Consider the following 13,230-nt stretch of genomic DNA (forward strand, 5'->3'; position numbering starts at 1 on the left):
GGGCAAAGGACATCCCTCCCTGCCAGTGTCCAGGTGTCCTCTCTAATGCTGGGACAAGGAAGGGCGATTCTCAGACCTACGTGTGTCTCTGAGAGGAGAAAGGGCACTGCTGGAAAGAAACGTCTCTGCAGAGGTGAGACAGGCACCATGGGTGATTACTTGAGTGTCTTTGCAAGTAGGTTCCTGGAGAGCCCCAGGGATACCTGGAGGGAGGGCAGGGTGGGGTGGGGGGCAGAGGAAATGAGGTCTTGGGCAGGTCCTGTACTGCTGGGCTGAGACAGGCTCCTGGGAGGGAGGGAGCTGGTGGTAAGCAGGCAGCACTGCAGAGAGACAGCTCTGCCAAGGGGCAACTCCTCTGCAAAGCGCAGCAGGGCGCTGGGAAAAGGAGTAGGGCAGAGAGAGACTGAAGGCAGTCTGGAGTGGGAGGACAGAGGAGAGCTCAAAGGGAAGGAATCGTGACAGCCCCTGACACGGTAAGTCTCTTGGTGCAGGGCAATGCAGCTGCGGTTCCTGGAAGGCTCTCCTAAAGCTATCACAGCCTACAGCCTCCGAGATCTGTGCGGAGGAGTGCCAGTGCAGGGGCTCCTGTTAGACAAGTGTGAAGGGGTGAAGGCAGGGTGTGCAGCCAGAGCTGCCCAGGGCATTTCAGAGGGGACTTTTGCAGAGGAAGTTCAAGGCAGGGAATATCTCTAAGGTAAACTGCTTTCCTAAGTCTATGTTTTCCATTTCCTGTGTTTCAGGAAAAAAGGACAAGGTGTTTCTCCGTTTAGAGAGGGGGACTGAGAGTCCTGAGCTGCTGCACTGGGAGATCAGTAGGTCTGGTAGGAGCCAAGGAAACTGCTTTCACCCACTCCTCTACCTCCAGAGAGCACCAGCATCACCTCTGTTGTCCTCATCAGGGTTTGTCTGACCTGCTCCTTACTGCCTGCAAACGGGGAGTTCCTCTCGAGAGTGCCTGAAACTGGGAGGTTTCTTCAGGTCAGGGCTGAGCAGACAGTAGTTGGTGGTGGGGACTGTGATCCCTGACAGGGAAAAATTGAGGGCAGAGAAACATTTCCCGGCAGGGATAGCTCCAGGCAGCAGGCACGTGGGCAGAGAGCTATAGGAAACTGCAAGCAGCAATGTCATGGGAGGGAGAATTTGGCAAGCTGCGGGTCATGCCCTCCAACGCAGCCCCCTTCCTCTGAGCAAGACCCCCGGTCTCGTCTCCCACCCAGCAGAGCCTCTGCCCTCAGGGCTGTGTGGTGCAGGGCAGGAGTTGCCTCCTCTGCAGCCGGAGCTCTGGCACAGCAGAGCTGCATCTCTCCTGACACGTGGCCACTTCCCTCTGCAGAGCCAAGGGGCTGAGAGCGACTGCCCTGGGATTTTGCTAGCTGGGAGGTGCTGTGCTCTGCTGGGGAAGGAGAAGGCTTTCCTGAGTGCCCGGCTGCCTCTCCTCTCCTTGCTTCCCTTAGCAGCAGAGTCACAGAGTTTGTCTTTGTTTCTCCCCCTGGTTGTGCTGCTCTTCTTCCTGCTCTTGGGGTCCCTGGCAATAAGAGTGCTGGTGTGGCACAAGGTGTGGGGGTGTTGGGTGCCTGCTCTGATGCTGCCCTGGAGGGTGCTGCCCTGGAGGTGTTTCCATGGGACCAAGGTGCCCAAGGTCTCTCTTCATTTTCCAGGCTCGAGACACTGCAGTCAGTGGCTGGGCAATGAGACACTGCTTCCTTAGCAGACATCACCTTAAGACACCAGGTTCTGCTGGACAGGGAGTGCTGGGGGGCTGTGAGCATCAGCCCAGAGGGGCATAGCTCTCCTGTAGGACCTTGGTGATGTCTGAGAGCACCTGATCTGCCCATGTGGATCAGCATCCTTGTCCTGGCCTCTTCATCCTACTCTGCAAAGCTGTGCTGGAAAGGAGAGGTGTTTGGAAATCTGCACCTTGAACTGGTCCCCTCTGCTCCCAGTCCAGTCCAGTTGCTTTTTCAGAACAACCTCTGTGTGTAGTCCTCCTCCAGCGGAGAGCGGTGCAAGCACAGAGCAGCTGGGCACCAGGCTGATGGACAGAGCAGCCGCCTGGATGGGAGCACTGACGCAGCTTTACACTGAGAGCAACAGTCAGCGGGGGAATTTGACCCTTTCCAAGAACATTTCCCAGGTGGGATGGGGGTGTCTGAATACTAACACACACTGTAACGAGACACATGTGCTGCACCTCATCTCCCACCTTCCTTTGTGGAAGAAAGCGTCCTTCTGAGCTTTTTACCCTCTGCTATAGTGCAGCCCAGGGATCCCCTCCCCAGGAACCCTCCCTCCAAACACACTGGGTGTTGCTGCCTCCATGTGTCATTGCTGTAAAGCAGGGCTGACCCTTAAGGAGCCCATGGGTAGAGGGCACTGCTCTGCACAGCACACTCAGCCACCACAAACCAGAGCTGAAGCCTCGGAGATGCACAACAGTCCCCCAGGAAAGAGAAGCACCCTTAGGTATTTCACAGTGAAGGAATGGAATTTTGCTCAGAGAAGCTTCTCTGAATTTTTCTGTTTTATCTCTTTTGGCAGTTTCCATGCCCAGAACAGGCAGATGTCCAACTGCAGCTCCATCAATGAGTTCCTCCTCCTGGCATTCACAGACACACGGGAGCTGCAGCTCTTGACCTTCTGGCTCTTCCTGGGCATCTACCTGGCTGCCCTCATGGGCAACGGCCTCATCATCACCGCCATAGCCTGCGACCACTGCCTCCACACCCCCATGTACTTCTTCCTGCTCAACCTCTCCCTCCTCGACCTGGGCTCCATCTCCACCACTCTCCCCAAAGCCATGGCCAATTCCCTGTGGGACACCAGGGCCATTTCCTATGCAGGATGTGCTGCACAGTTCTTTCTGTTTGTCTTTTTCATTTCAGCAGATTTTTATCTTCTCACAGTCATGGCCTATGACCGCTACGTGGCCATCTGCAAACCCCTGCACTACGGGACCCTCCTGGGCAGCAGAGCTTGTGTCCACGTGGCAGCAGCTGTCTGGGGCAGTGGTGTCCTCTATGCTGTCCTGCACACTGCCAATACATTTTTCATACCATGCTGCAAGGGCAATGCCCTGGACCAGTTCTTCTGTGAAATCCCCCAGATCCTCAAGCTCTCCTGCTCAGATGCCTACCTCAGGGAAGTTGGGCTTATTGTGGTTAGTGCCTGTTTAGTCTTTGGATGTTTTGTTTTCATTGTGCTGTCCTATGTGCAGATCATCAGGACCGTGCTGAGGATCCCCTCCGAGCAGGGACGGCACAAAGCCTTTTCCACGTGCCTCCCTCACCTGGCCGTGGTCTCCCTGTTTGTCAGCACTGGCATATTTGCCTCCCTGAAGCCCCGCTCCATCTCCTCCCCATCCCTGGACGTAGTCGTGTCATTTCTGTACTCGGTGGTGCCTCCAGCAGTGAACCCTCTCATCTACAGCATGAGGAACCAGGAGCTCAAGGATGCCCTATGGAAACTGGCCCAAGGGATGCTGTTTCACCGACAATAACCTGCCTTCCTTTCTCTGCACATTTCCCAGAGCTTCTCTTAGGCCAGGAGTCTGCTTTTCCCTCTTATGATAATCCTGCTTATAGATAATTTTCTGTTTTTATACTCCATGCCCTGAGGTTTGATCCTGTTGTGTCTGACCCTTGCACAACACTGTGTGAAATGTGGGATGCCCAATAGCAGCTCTTGAATAAAAAGGCATCTCCCAGGTGCAGTGCCTGAAGGCTGGGCTTGTCCTCCAAAGTTGCTGCCAGGAAAATGGCTGAGGAATTGGTCTTTAAAAGAGTCTGTTCTCCATTTGTTCTCAATGGTTTGGGACTTAAGCTCATGATTGAGTTCCACAGGACCAAATGTTCTGGATTTAAAAGCACTCTTCTTGGTGTCCAATGGCAGGGGACACACTCCATGAGCTCCCCATTATCTCCTTTGGTTTCTTCATGTATGACAGGACTGATAGCATATACAAGTCTCTCAAAATTTAATTTGGAGGGGTGAGGAGCAGAGAGGCTGGGGACTCATCACGTGCTCTGGGTTTGGAATGAATGGAGAGTTAGAAGGTGGAACACCTTCAGTTAAGTCCACCAAAGTGGAGCACTAAATCAATTTACCCATGAACAAGGACTCTGCAGTGCCATGGGAGTCAGTGGGGACTCAGCAGGCAGAGGGATGGGGAGACTGGAGAGATGCAGGAGCCCCCTGAGGAACCCCAGCACGAGGACTGTTGTGCTGTCCTGGGGAGTGGGGCTGGTGGGAGCAGCAGAGTGGGCAAATTCAGTCAGGACTGGGGATCACGTACAATATGAATTCAGGAGAGCCAGAGAGTGCCTAGCCTCCATTTCCTCATGCTCTCAGGGCCAGCACTATCCCTGGGGCTGACCGGAAGACTGAACCCCCCTCTCTGCCCTCCAGAGCTGCTGTGCCCTTCAGAAGGGTGGGGCCACGGGGTGAGTGCCCAGATCTCTGTAGCACCTTGCAGAGTGCGCTGCTGTGGGACCAGCCCAGGTTGGGCTGCTCTGCTGGGCTTGGCTGGTGTGAGGGCAGGGATGGTGGTGAGAGCTGGGAAGAGGCTGGCTGGGCTGGAAAGAGTCCAGGAGAGGAAAGCACCAGTGTAGAGCTAAGCTGTGAGAGTGTGCAGGGTGGGCGCACACAGCAGGGTGCTCACAGTAGACAATCGGGTGTCATGGTGAAGGAATCAAGGAATCCCCAAATCTGCAAAAGAGAGGGGTCCAGTCTGTGCCATGTTCCCAGGACAGCCTGGGAAAGTTGTCCGGGGAAAACTATCCCAGATGAGTCCCACACTTTAGCCATTTCCGTGTCTGGTCGTACACCCCAGCCCTGAGGAGAGACGTTTGCTGCATGGTCACCTCTGTCCTCCTCTGGGGCTCAGTGCCATGCAACTCCACTGCCATTATTAATAAAAAGGGAACCAGTTTGCTAATGACACTTGTTACACACAAGTCCCATAGCTCTTGCCACAGCTGGTCTCTCAGCCAAGCCCATTTTTAGACAGCTCCAGCTACATCAGGTGCTCAATGCCTTGTCTCAACAAATATTGAAAATGTCCATTGATCAAGATCCTACCAACTGGCTTGTTTCCTTGCTCCACTGTTTTATTCTGAAAGTTTCTCAAAAACCCAGCTCTCTCAGCCTCTCCTTGTCCATAATGTGCTCCAGCACTCAACCATCCTTCTGGCCTCTGCAGGACTCGCTCCAGTCTGTGTAGTGTCTTCCTTGTGCTGTGGAGCCCCACAGTGGACACAGCCGTCCTGATGTGGTCCTGTGCTGGGTTAAACTTGGCCAGCAGCCAGGCACCCACCCAGCTGCTCACTCACTCCTGCTGACTCAACAGGACAAAGGGAGAAAATAAATCAGAAAGCACATGGATCACGATAAAGTAAAGGAGATCAGTTACCAATTACTGTCACGGGCAAAGACGTGTTGACTTGCCGAGGATCAATTTAATTTGTTACCAATTAAAAAATATTTGGATTGTGAGAAACAATGACAAAAATATTAAAGACCCTTCTCCTCATACTATCTCCCAGGCTCAAATTCCTCCATTGCTCCCAAGTCATCTAATGACCCCAGTCCCAAGAGGAGCAGAGGGGATGGTGAAGAGGGGGTTAACAGTCAGTACAGAACATCTCTGCCGCTTCTTCCTCCTCACACTTCTCCCCTGCTCCAGTGTTGGTCCTCTCCATGGGATCCCACCATATTTGTGATCAAGGCGATGTGTTGTTCAATTCTTTCTGTCTTACTTTTCTTCTTTATACTCACAGAATCACGGAAATGTTGAGATTGGAAGGGACCTGTAGAAACCATCTTGTTCAGCACCCCAGCTGAGGCAGGTTCAGCTAGAGCAGGTTGCTCAGCACGTTGTCTAGGTCGCTTTGGAATATGTGCATTTATGGAGACTCCACAAACTCTGTAGGCAACCTTTTCCGGTGTTTGACCACCTTCACAGCCAAAAAGTGTTTTCCTGGTTTCAGGTGGAATTTTATATACATTAATAAGGTCCCTCCAAACCTTTTCTTCTCCAGATTGAACAGTCCTATATCTCTCAGCCTTTCCTCCTATGAAAGGTGCTGCAGTCCCTTAAGCCAGCTCTGTGGTCCTTTCCTAGACTTGCCTTAGCAGGTCAACAACTTTCTTGCACTGGGAAGCCCAGCGCTGGACACAGAGCTCCAGATGTGGCCTCAGCAGCGCTGAGAAGAGGGGAAGGATCACCTCCCTCCACCCGTCAGCAATGCTTTATTTAATGTAACATAGGAGGCTGTTGGCCTTTTCTGCAAGAGTGCACTGTTTGCTCATGCTCAGCTTGTTGTCCTCTTGCATCCAAGGGTTTCTCTGCAGAGCTGCTGTCTAGCCAGTTGTCACGTTTTAATGCCAGCTGGCAAGTAAGCACCACACAGCCGCTCGCTCACTCCCCCCTGGTTGGATGGGGGAGAGAATCAGAAGAATAAAAGTGAGAAAACTCATGGCTTGAGATGAAGACAGGTTAATAGGTAAAGCAAAAACTGCGCACTCAACTAAAGCAGAACACGGAATTCATTCACTCCTTCCCGTCGGCAGGCAGCTGTTCAGCCATCTCCAGGAAAGCAGGGCTCCATCACATGTAATGGTTACTTGGGAAGACAAATGCCATCACTCCGAAAGTTCTCCCCTTCCTTCTTCTTCCCCCATCTTTTAATTGCTGAGCGTGATGTTACGTGGTCTGGAGTAGCCCTTTGGTCAGTTGGGGTCAGCTGTTCCAGCTGTGTCCCCTCCCAACTTCTTGTGATCCCACAACCTACTTATTGGAGGGGTGGGGTGAGAAGCAGAAAAGCCCTTGACTCTGTGTAAGCACTGCTCAGCAATAACAAACACATCCCTATACTATCAACACTGTTTCTAGCACAAACCCAAACCATAGCCCCATCCTAGCTACTGTGAAGAAAAGTAACTCTACCCCAGACAAATCCAGCACACTGGTCAGCCCCCAGTATGATACCCACAGTGGGGCTGGATCACAGGCTGTCCTCCCCCAGGGACTTTCTCAGCAGCACCTTGTCCTTCGTGGAGATCGGCTTCACCTGTCACAGGCCCCAGAGTGCTGCAGGGTAACCTGGGACAGCAAAGCCCTCTCCTGCCAGGGCTGCACACCCAGGCCTGTTTCTCTCTGGCCTTGGGGACTGCAGCTTTTGCTCTCTTTGTGGGAACCTCATTCCTCAGTATGTTGCCAGCTGAGCTCCACTCCAGCATGGCTCTGCTGGGAAGCAAAGCCTTTCCACACAAGGGATCCCATCTCTGGGTACCAGGTTTCCATGTGACAAGTCTGCCCTTGGCCCTGGTGCCACGTCTGAGGTGCTGCAGCCCAAATGGGCAGCAAAGGCCACAGCCTGGGGCACAGAGAGCAGGAGCCCCATGTGCCCTCAGAGAGCTGTGCCATGAGTGGAATAAGAGCTGAGGTGGGGAAGGACAGCTCCCACAGCTTTTGTGGTAAAGGAGATAGACATCTTCAGGAGAGACTGACAGAGAAGATGAGAAGTGGGGGATGCCATGTGTGATGTCAGGGCAGCTCAGATGTATGGAGGGTTGCTATGGGACACCTGACAGGTTAGATGGTGGCTTGTGTGTGGTTCAGCTTCTAAATGGGCCACCCATTCTTCTGCTCACCTGGGTCTGCTACTCCCAAAGGAGGAAGAGCTGGTCAAGGATGGGAAGACCAGTGTCTGCCTTGGCCGTAGTGATAATGAAATGGTGGTCTGCCAGATCCGCAGGGACATGGGGAAGGAGAGTAGCAGAGAGCAGACCCTGGACATCAGGGAATGAGAATTTGGCCTATTGAGGGCACTGGCAGGTGGGGTCTCATATGGCAGTGTCAGGGCCCTGAGAGCATCCATAGGCCTTCATGGCCCTGAGCAGCATCACCTGGGGCCTCCACCTGCATCTCTGTCCATGGGCCCAGGAGACCATTGAAGCCCAGGCCTGAGTTTAAGACCCAGCTTGATTCAGACCCAGCTGTATGGGCACTGCTCTCCAGACAGAGCCATAGACACAGCCTTGCTTGTGCATGGACCCTGTTGATTCGCACTTGCAGAGTCACTCCCCAGCTTGATTCTTTATGGGGGGTACAATGGAATGACACCATGGCCCTCCAAGTGCCAGACCCCAGCTGATTCACAGAGGCCTAGGGCCTTTCTGCTGCCTTTCTTCCCATCGCTTGGTCAGGTTTAGGGAGGAGAGGAAGGAAAAGCAGGTGAGGTTTCTGGGTGCCAGTGATTGCAATGGGGGAGCAGAGCCCTCACGTGTGAAATGATCTAAAGGCTATACTAGTTCAAAACTGTTGTCTTCAGCTCTTTTCTTGGAGGCCTTTAAATCTTTGGCAGGAACCCAGAAATGCTGAGATCCCTCCACCTACCTCTCTTTTAGCAATTAAGTTTACCATACCCCAGTCAGAGGCTTTCTTTCAATTCTGTTTCCAGCCTAAAGCACCCCATGGTCTGGAGATATGCCCGGAAACTTGCAGAAGGAACCCACTCCTCTGGACAGTAAGGTGGATGTTCCCAGGAATCTCAGGAGGCATGGTGTACTGACAGCTGTGTTGAGGGAGCTGGTCAAATGCCTCATCTCCATTTCTGTTCTGGTGGCCTAGATGCCTGGTTCATGTGTAAACTCTCTCTAGAGATGCTGACATTTACTGAGCAACCTGGTCTGACCTCAGAGATTGCTCTGCTTTTTGCTGGGCGTTGGATTTCAGACGTCCTGAGCTCCCTTTCTGCCTGAATTGCCCTACGAGCATATGACGTAGAGACCCTCACCTCCAGCTGAGTCTCTTCTCATTGGGCACTTGGGCAAGGCCTATGCTCCTGGAAAGACTGATGGGAAAGATACTGCTGCGGGTCTCTCGCCCAGCCTCCAGGCTGGCTGTGACTTTGCGGAGCCAAGAGGAGCTCCAAAGCAGGAGATCACAGCAAGGCTCCTGCTAGTCCATGTTATTTTTCCTAAGGCTCAGCCCGAAGCTCCCAAGAGGCACTTTGTGGCTATTGCCCCTGTCATTTCATTGGCCACTGCAGAACAGAGCTTGGCTCTGTTATTGCTGCATGGAGGTGTAGGCTCTTAACTAGGTTGCCCCATGCCTCCTTCAGCAGGCTAGAGAGGCCCACTTCCCTCACACTGTCCTCACAACTCATGCTTTAGCTCCCTAGCTCCACCTTGGCAGACCTCCTCTGGACCCTCTCCAGTTTCTCCACATTCCTTTTGAAATGGGAGGCCCACTGGCTCATATGGCATCATCATGGTGATCGGGCCCCTCTCCTCAGGGCCCTCCTTAGCTGGCCAGGTCTCTACCCATGCTCCTGCATGGAGTTGTTGTGCACTTCGTAGGTTGAGATAAAAACAGAGAGTAGGTAGAAAAAAAAAAAAGGATAAAACCAATCATAAACCAAAAACAACAGGCAACACAAAGGCAATCACTTACCACCTCCCACCAGCAGACTGATGCCCAGGCAGTCTCCCAGCAACAGACACCTTGAACAACAAAAATCTCCACCTCCTTCTTCCTCTCCTCCAGCTTTTATTGCTGAGCATGGCATCATATGGTATGGAATATCCCTCTGGTCACTTGGGGTCAGCTGTCCTGGCTGTGTCCTCCCTACCAAAATCTTGCCCACCTCCAGCCTACTCACTGGGAGGGAGCAGAGTGAGAACCTGAGAAGGCCTTGACACCGTGCAAACGCTGCTCAGCAATAGCCAAAACACGGCTGTGTTACCAACACTGTTGTAGGCACAAATGCAAAACATGGCACCATGGGGGCTGCTACGACGGAAGTTAACCCCTTCCCAGCCAGACCCAGTACACTTGAACTGGGAGTGCAGAAATGGACCCAGTAGTGTACTGGTGGTCTAAGAAGGGATGAGCAGAGGGAGACAATCACTTCCCTCACTCTTTTGGCCAGGGTCCTCCTTATACACTCCAGGACACTGCTGGCCTTCTTTGCCACCAGGTGGCACTGGATCGTGTGGATCACTGCTGGAACGTGTTCTGCCTTCCCCAACACCACCAGTGCCTTTTGGGCAGAGCTGCTCCCCAGCAAGGCAGTGCCCAGACCCTGCCACTGCAGAGTCTTAGTCTATCCCAGGCTCAGGATCTGGCCATTGTCCTTCTATTTCATGAAGGTCCTGACAGGACAGTGCTTCTGCCTGTCAGGTTGCTCCTGAAGGCAATCCCAAGGCACAGGAATCGTCCTCCTAATGTAGTGCCCTCGACAAACTTGCTGAGCCCTGCCTCTTCTGGGTCATTGTGGGATAATGGCCGAGGTGGCTTAAAAAATTAAAACTTATATTCACACTTAAGGCACAGCATTGAAGAAGCCTCCCAGGTGGAATGCGGCTGACATGTAAGGAATCCATGGCATGGGAGTTCCCTAGGCCTGCAACCTTAGGTGTTGGTAACGCCAGGGGAACTTGATAAGCTGCATATTTACTACCCTGGGCCAACAGCCTGCCAAATTTTGACAAAATGCTGTCCTTTTGGTGAACTTTGCTCATTATAACATCATTATAATACCAAAACACACCTCCATCCCAAAAGCTACCCGCCTCCAAGGTGCGACCACCCCTCACTGAGCTTGCGCACTGAATTTTTCTAGCTTATACCTTTAAAAGCGAAGCAAGAAAACTTTACACCAATCCTAAACAAAGGTATGTATGACTAGAGTCACTCAAGCTCCACCCGAAAGGTAAAAGATAGTATAAAATTGTTTAAGTGAAAGAGAATGTTGGGGAAGACACCATCGTGTATCACTCTGACGTCTGGGATCAGTCGACAGGCTGAGCCTCTCTTCCCCCCCATCGGGACGCCTTTGGGTAAGAGTCGAACACTTGGTTATACCAAGTGCCTCCCTGGGAAACTTAGAAATCTCTATAGAGTCGCTTTATTATTTTTCTTTTACCGCGTTTATATCCGGCCGTGTTACTTATATCCCTCCGGCCGTGCTATATCCGGCCGTGTTACCCGTATCCCTCCGGCTGTGTTATATCCGGCCGTGTTACTCATATTCTTCTGGCCGTGTTATATACATGTTTGTGTCCGGCCGTGTTATTCCTACTCATATTCTTGACATTTGTATGTGCTTTGCAGACAGTTAATTTATCACCGGTAATCCAAAGAATCTGTGTGTCTGTTGCTCTAATAAACTGCACTCTTCACTGCTCTGGCCGTGATAGTTCCTTCAACACGACCAGACTGGGGGGGTGTAAAGGTTAATGCTGTCGCCTTAGTGAAACACATACAGTCCTTAGAAAATAAACCGTTGACCAGGTCTGAGACTAAGACTGGACCTAGCCGCACCTAGGCTCCTCTCTGAGAAGGAGTTTAGAAAGCAAGGGGGTCCTGTCTGAACCTCGTGACTCAACGGGAGGGTTCCCCTCAGCCACCCCTCAGACTCTTATTTGTATGCGACAGTAATTCTTAACGCAACAGTCATGGATGCAGGTGTTAAACGGCAAATGGCCCAGGAGAGTCCTCTGTGCTGCCCCACAATGCCCCACTATGTCCCAGTGGCCTCCAGCTAGGGTATGACCCCTTCACCACAGCTCCCTCAGCCCCAGCATCCAACTGGTGTTTTGCTCAACTGCTTGTCTATCCCTCCAGACTGTAATGGCCTAAGATGGGTACAAGAATATTGAGGGAGACCATGCCAGAAGTCTTGCTGCAGCAGAGGTAAATGCCATCCACTGTTCTCCCGTCGTACAGAAATGGAGTTACTTCATCATGAAACCAATCAGGTTGGCGAGGCATGATTTACCCTTGCAAAGTCCATGCTCATGCTCTTCTCTTTCACGTGCCCAGGAATCTCACCCACGAGGAGTCATTCAATGGATCACCCAAGCGAGGCTGTACAGCCTGTGGTTCCCTGGGTTGCACTTTTGGCTGTATTCAAAGATGGGTGCAACAGTGGTTTCTCCTCACCCACAAGACACCTCGACCAATTCCATGTCCTTTGAAAAGGAATACTCAAAGAAATATTGATCTTGCCCTGTAACTTCATGACCACTCCTCTGCTCGTTACACCGTGTATTTAGTTTCTCTACTCTTTCATATACTTTCACCTGTCCTGATCCAATGACCATTTGTAATGTCATCTTTGCAGATGCAGACTGTCCATACAAAGGCCCTTTCCATTGTTCTCCATTTGTCTCCTCCCCTAAATCTTTGTTCATTCAGATACCTCTCACTTATGCAACTGCTTTAAGCTTCAAGGAGTTAAGAGCTTGCCTGTCTTTCACTAGTCTAATGGTCTCTTCAGCCAACACTTTAGTTATGCTCTTATCTATCTTTTTCTATCTCTCTCTCTAAGACATTTCTGATAAGATTATCCCTTGTGGAGAGGCGACCTCATTAGAGGCAGCTTATACTTAGCATGCGGTTACGGAGTGTATTTTATTGTTTAAGAAACTGATCATGCTTTAATTTTCTTTCCTTTTCTACGAATAGGGAAATTTCTTCTGTGCCTGTGTGCAGCCAGTTCTCGAAGAAGAGAATGTGGGAAAATGTGCAATGGAGCTGTAACATCCAGCTGCAGAGATCAGTGGAGAAGTTTGATGCAAAGAAGAGTGATGTGAGTCTCAGCTGGCCAATGTCAGAAATGGTGAGCTTTGGGAGGTGAGGAGCAAAGTTCTCCATACAGTGTGAGACCTCAAGGGACTGCTTTTCCTACCTGTCCAGACCTCCTGAGGAGACACCCTGCATCCATGTCACTTGGAAAATGCTTCTATCACCTCTTCTCTAAATTGAAACTGATAAAAAATATCCTTTAAAAGAAAAAAAAAAAAATTATTAGATGCACTTTGAAATCTTCCTCTTTAACTACTCTATAAAACCTCTGTAATTAGCTGTACAAGTCGTGGAGACTTGAAGAGAATTACAGGAAGAGACATGGCTCGTTAGGGCTTTCTGTATTTTAATGAGCCCTATGGTGCATTTGGTGCTGAGTCCATGGACCTCCGATCCTGAGGGAAGATTGAACAAACTGCTCAGGAAGTCAGAAGCAAAACTCAACGTACCTTGAAGCATTAATGGGCCCCACTGAGGGCCATTACTGACAAAGCCTCCCCATGGCCTTGTTAGAGCAGAGAACTGGAGGCCATGATTGCAGGTAGGCACAGGCACTGTGCAGGCAGCTGTAATGCTGAGGAAAGCCTTGGTTTCTTTTAGGAAGCAGAAAGGCCAAGCCCTGACCCCCAGGCCCTGGG

At 51.4% G+C, this 13,230-nt stretch overlaps 1 protein-coding gene across 1 annotated transcript; it reads left to right on the forward strand.

The window, feature by feature from the left end:
• The first annotated feature begins 2,560 nt into the window (after positions 1-2,560).
• On the forward strand, positions 2,561-3,496 carry LOC142403103 (olfactory receptor 14A16-like). Its single transcript, XM_075489266.1, has one exon. It carries the CDS (start codon positions 2,561-2,563, stop codon positions 3,494-3,496), a length of 936 nt encoding a protein of 311 aa, XP_075345381.1.
• The last annotated feature ends 9,734 nt before the right edge of the window (positions 3,497-13,230 follow it).

The sequence above is a fragment of the Mycteria americana genome, unplaced genomic scaffold, assembly GCF_035582795.1.
Source record: "Mycteria americana isolate JAX WOST 10 ecotype Jacksonville Zoo and Gardens unplaced genomic scaffold, USCA_MyAme_1.0 Scaffold_104, whole genome shotgun sequence".
NCBI lineage: Eukaryota > Metazoa > Chordata > Aves > Ciconiiformes > Ciconiidae > Mycteria > Mycteria americana.

Excerpts from the sequence above, each read along its gene's own strand:
- LOC142403103 (XM_075489266.1), top strand. The coding sequence starts at position 2,561 with ATGTCCAACTGCAGCTCCATCAATGAGTTCCTCCTCCTGGCATTCACA.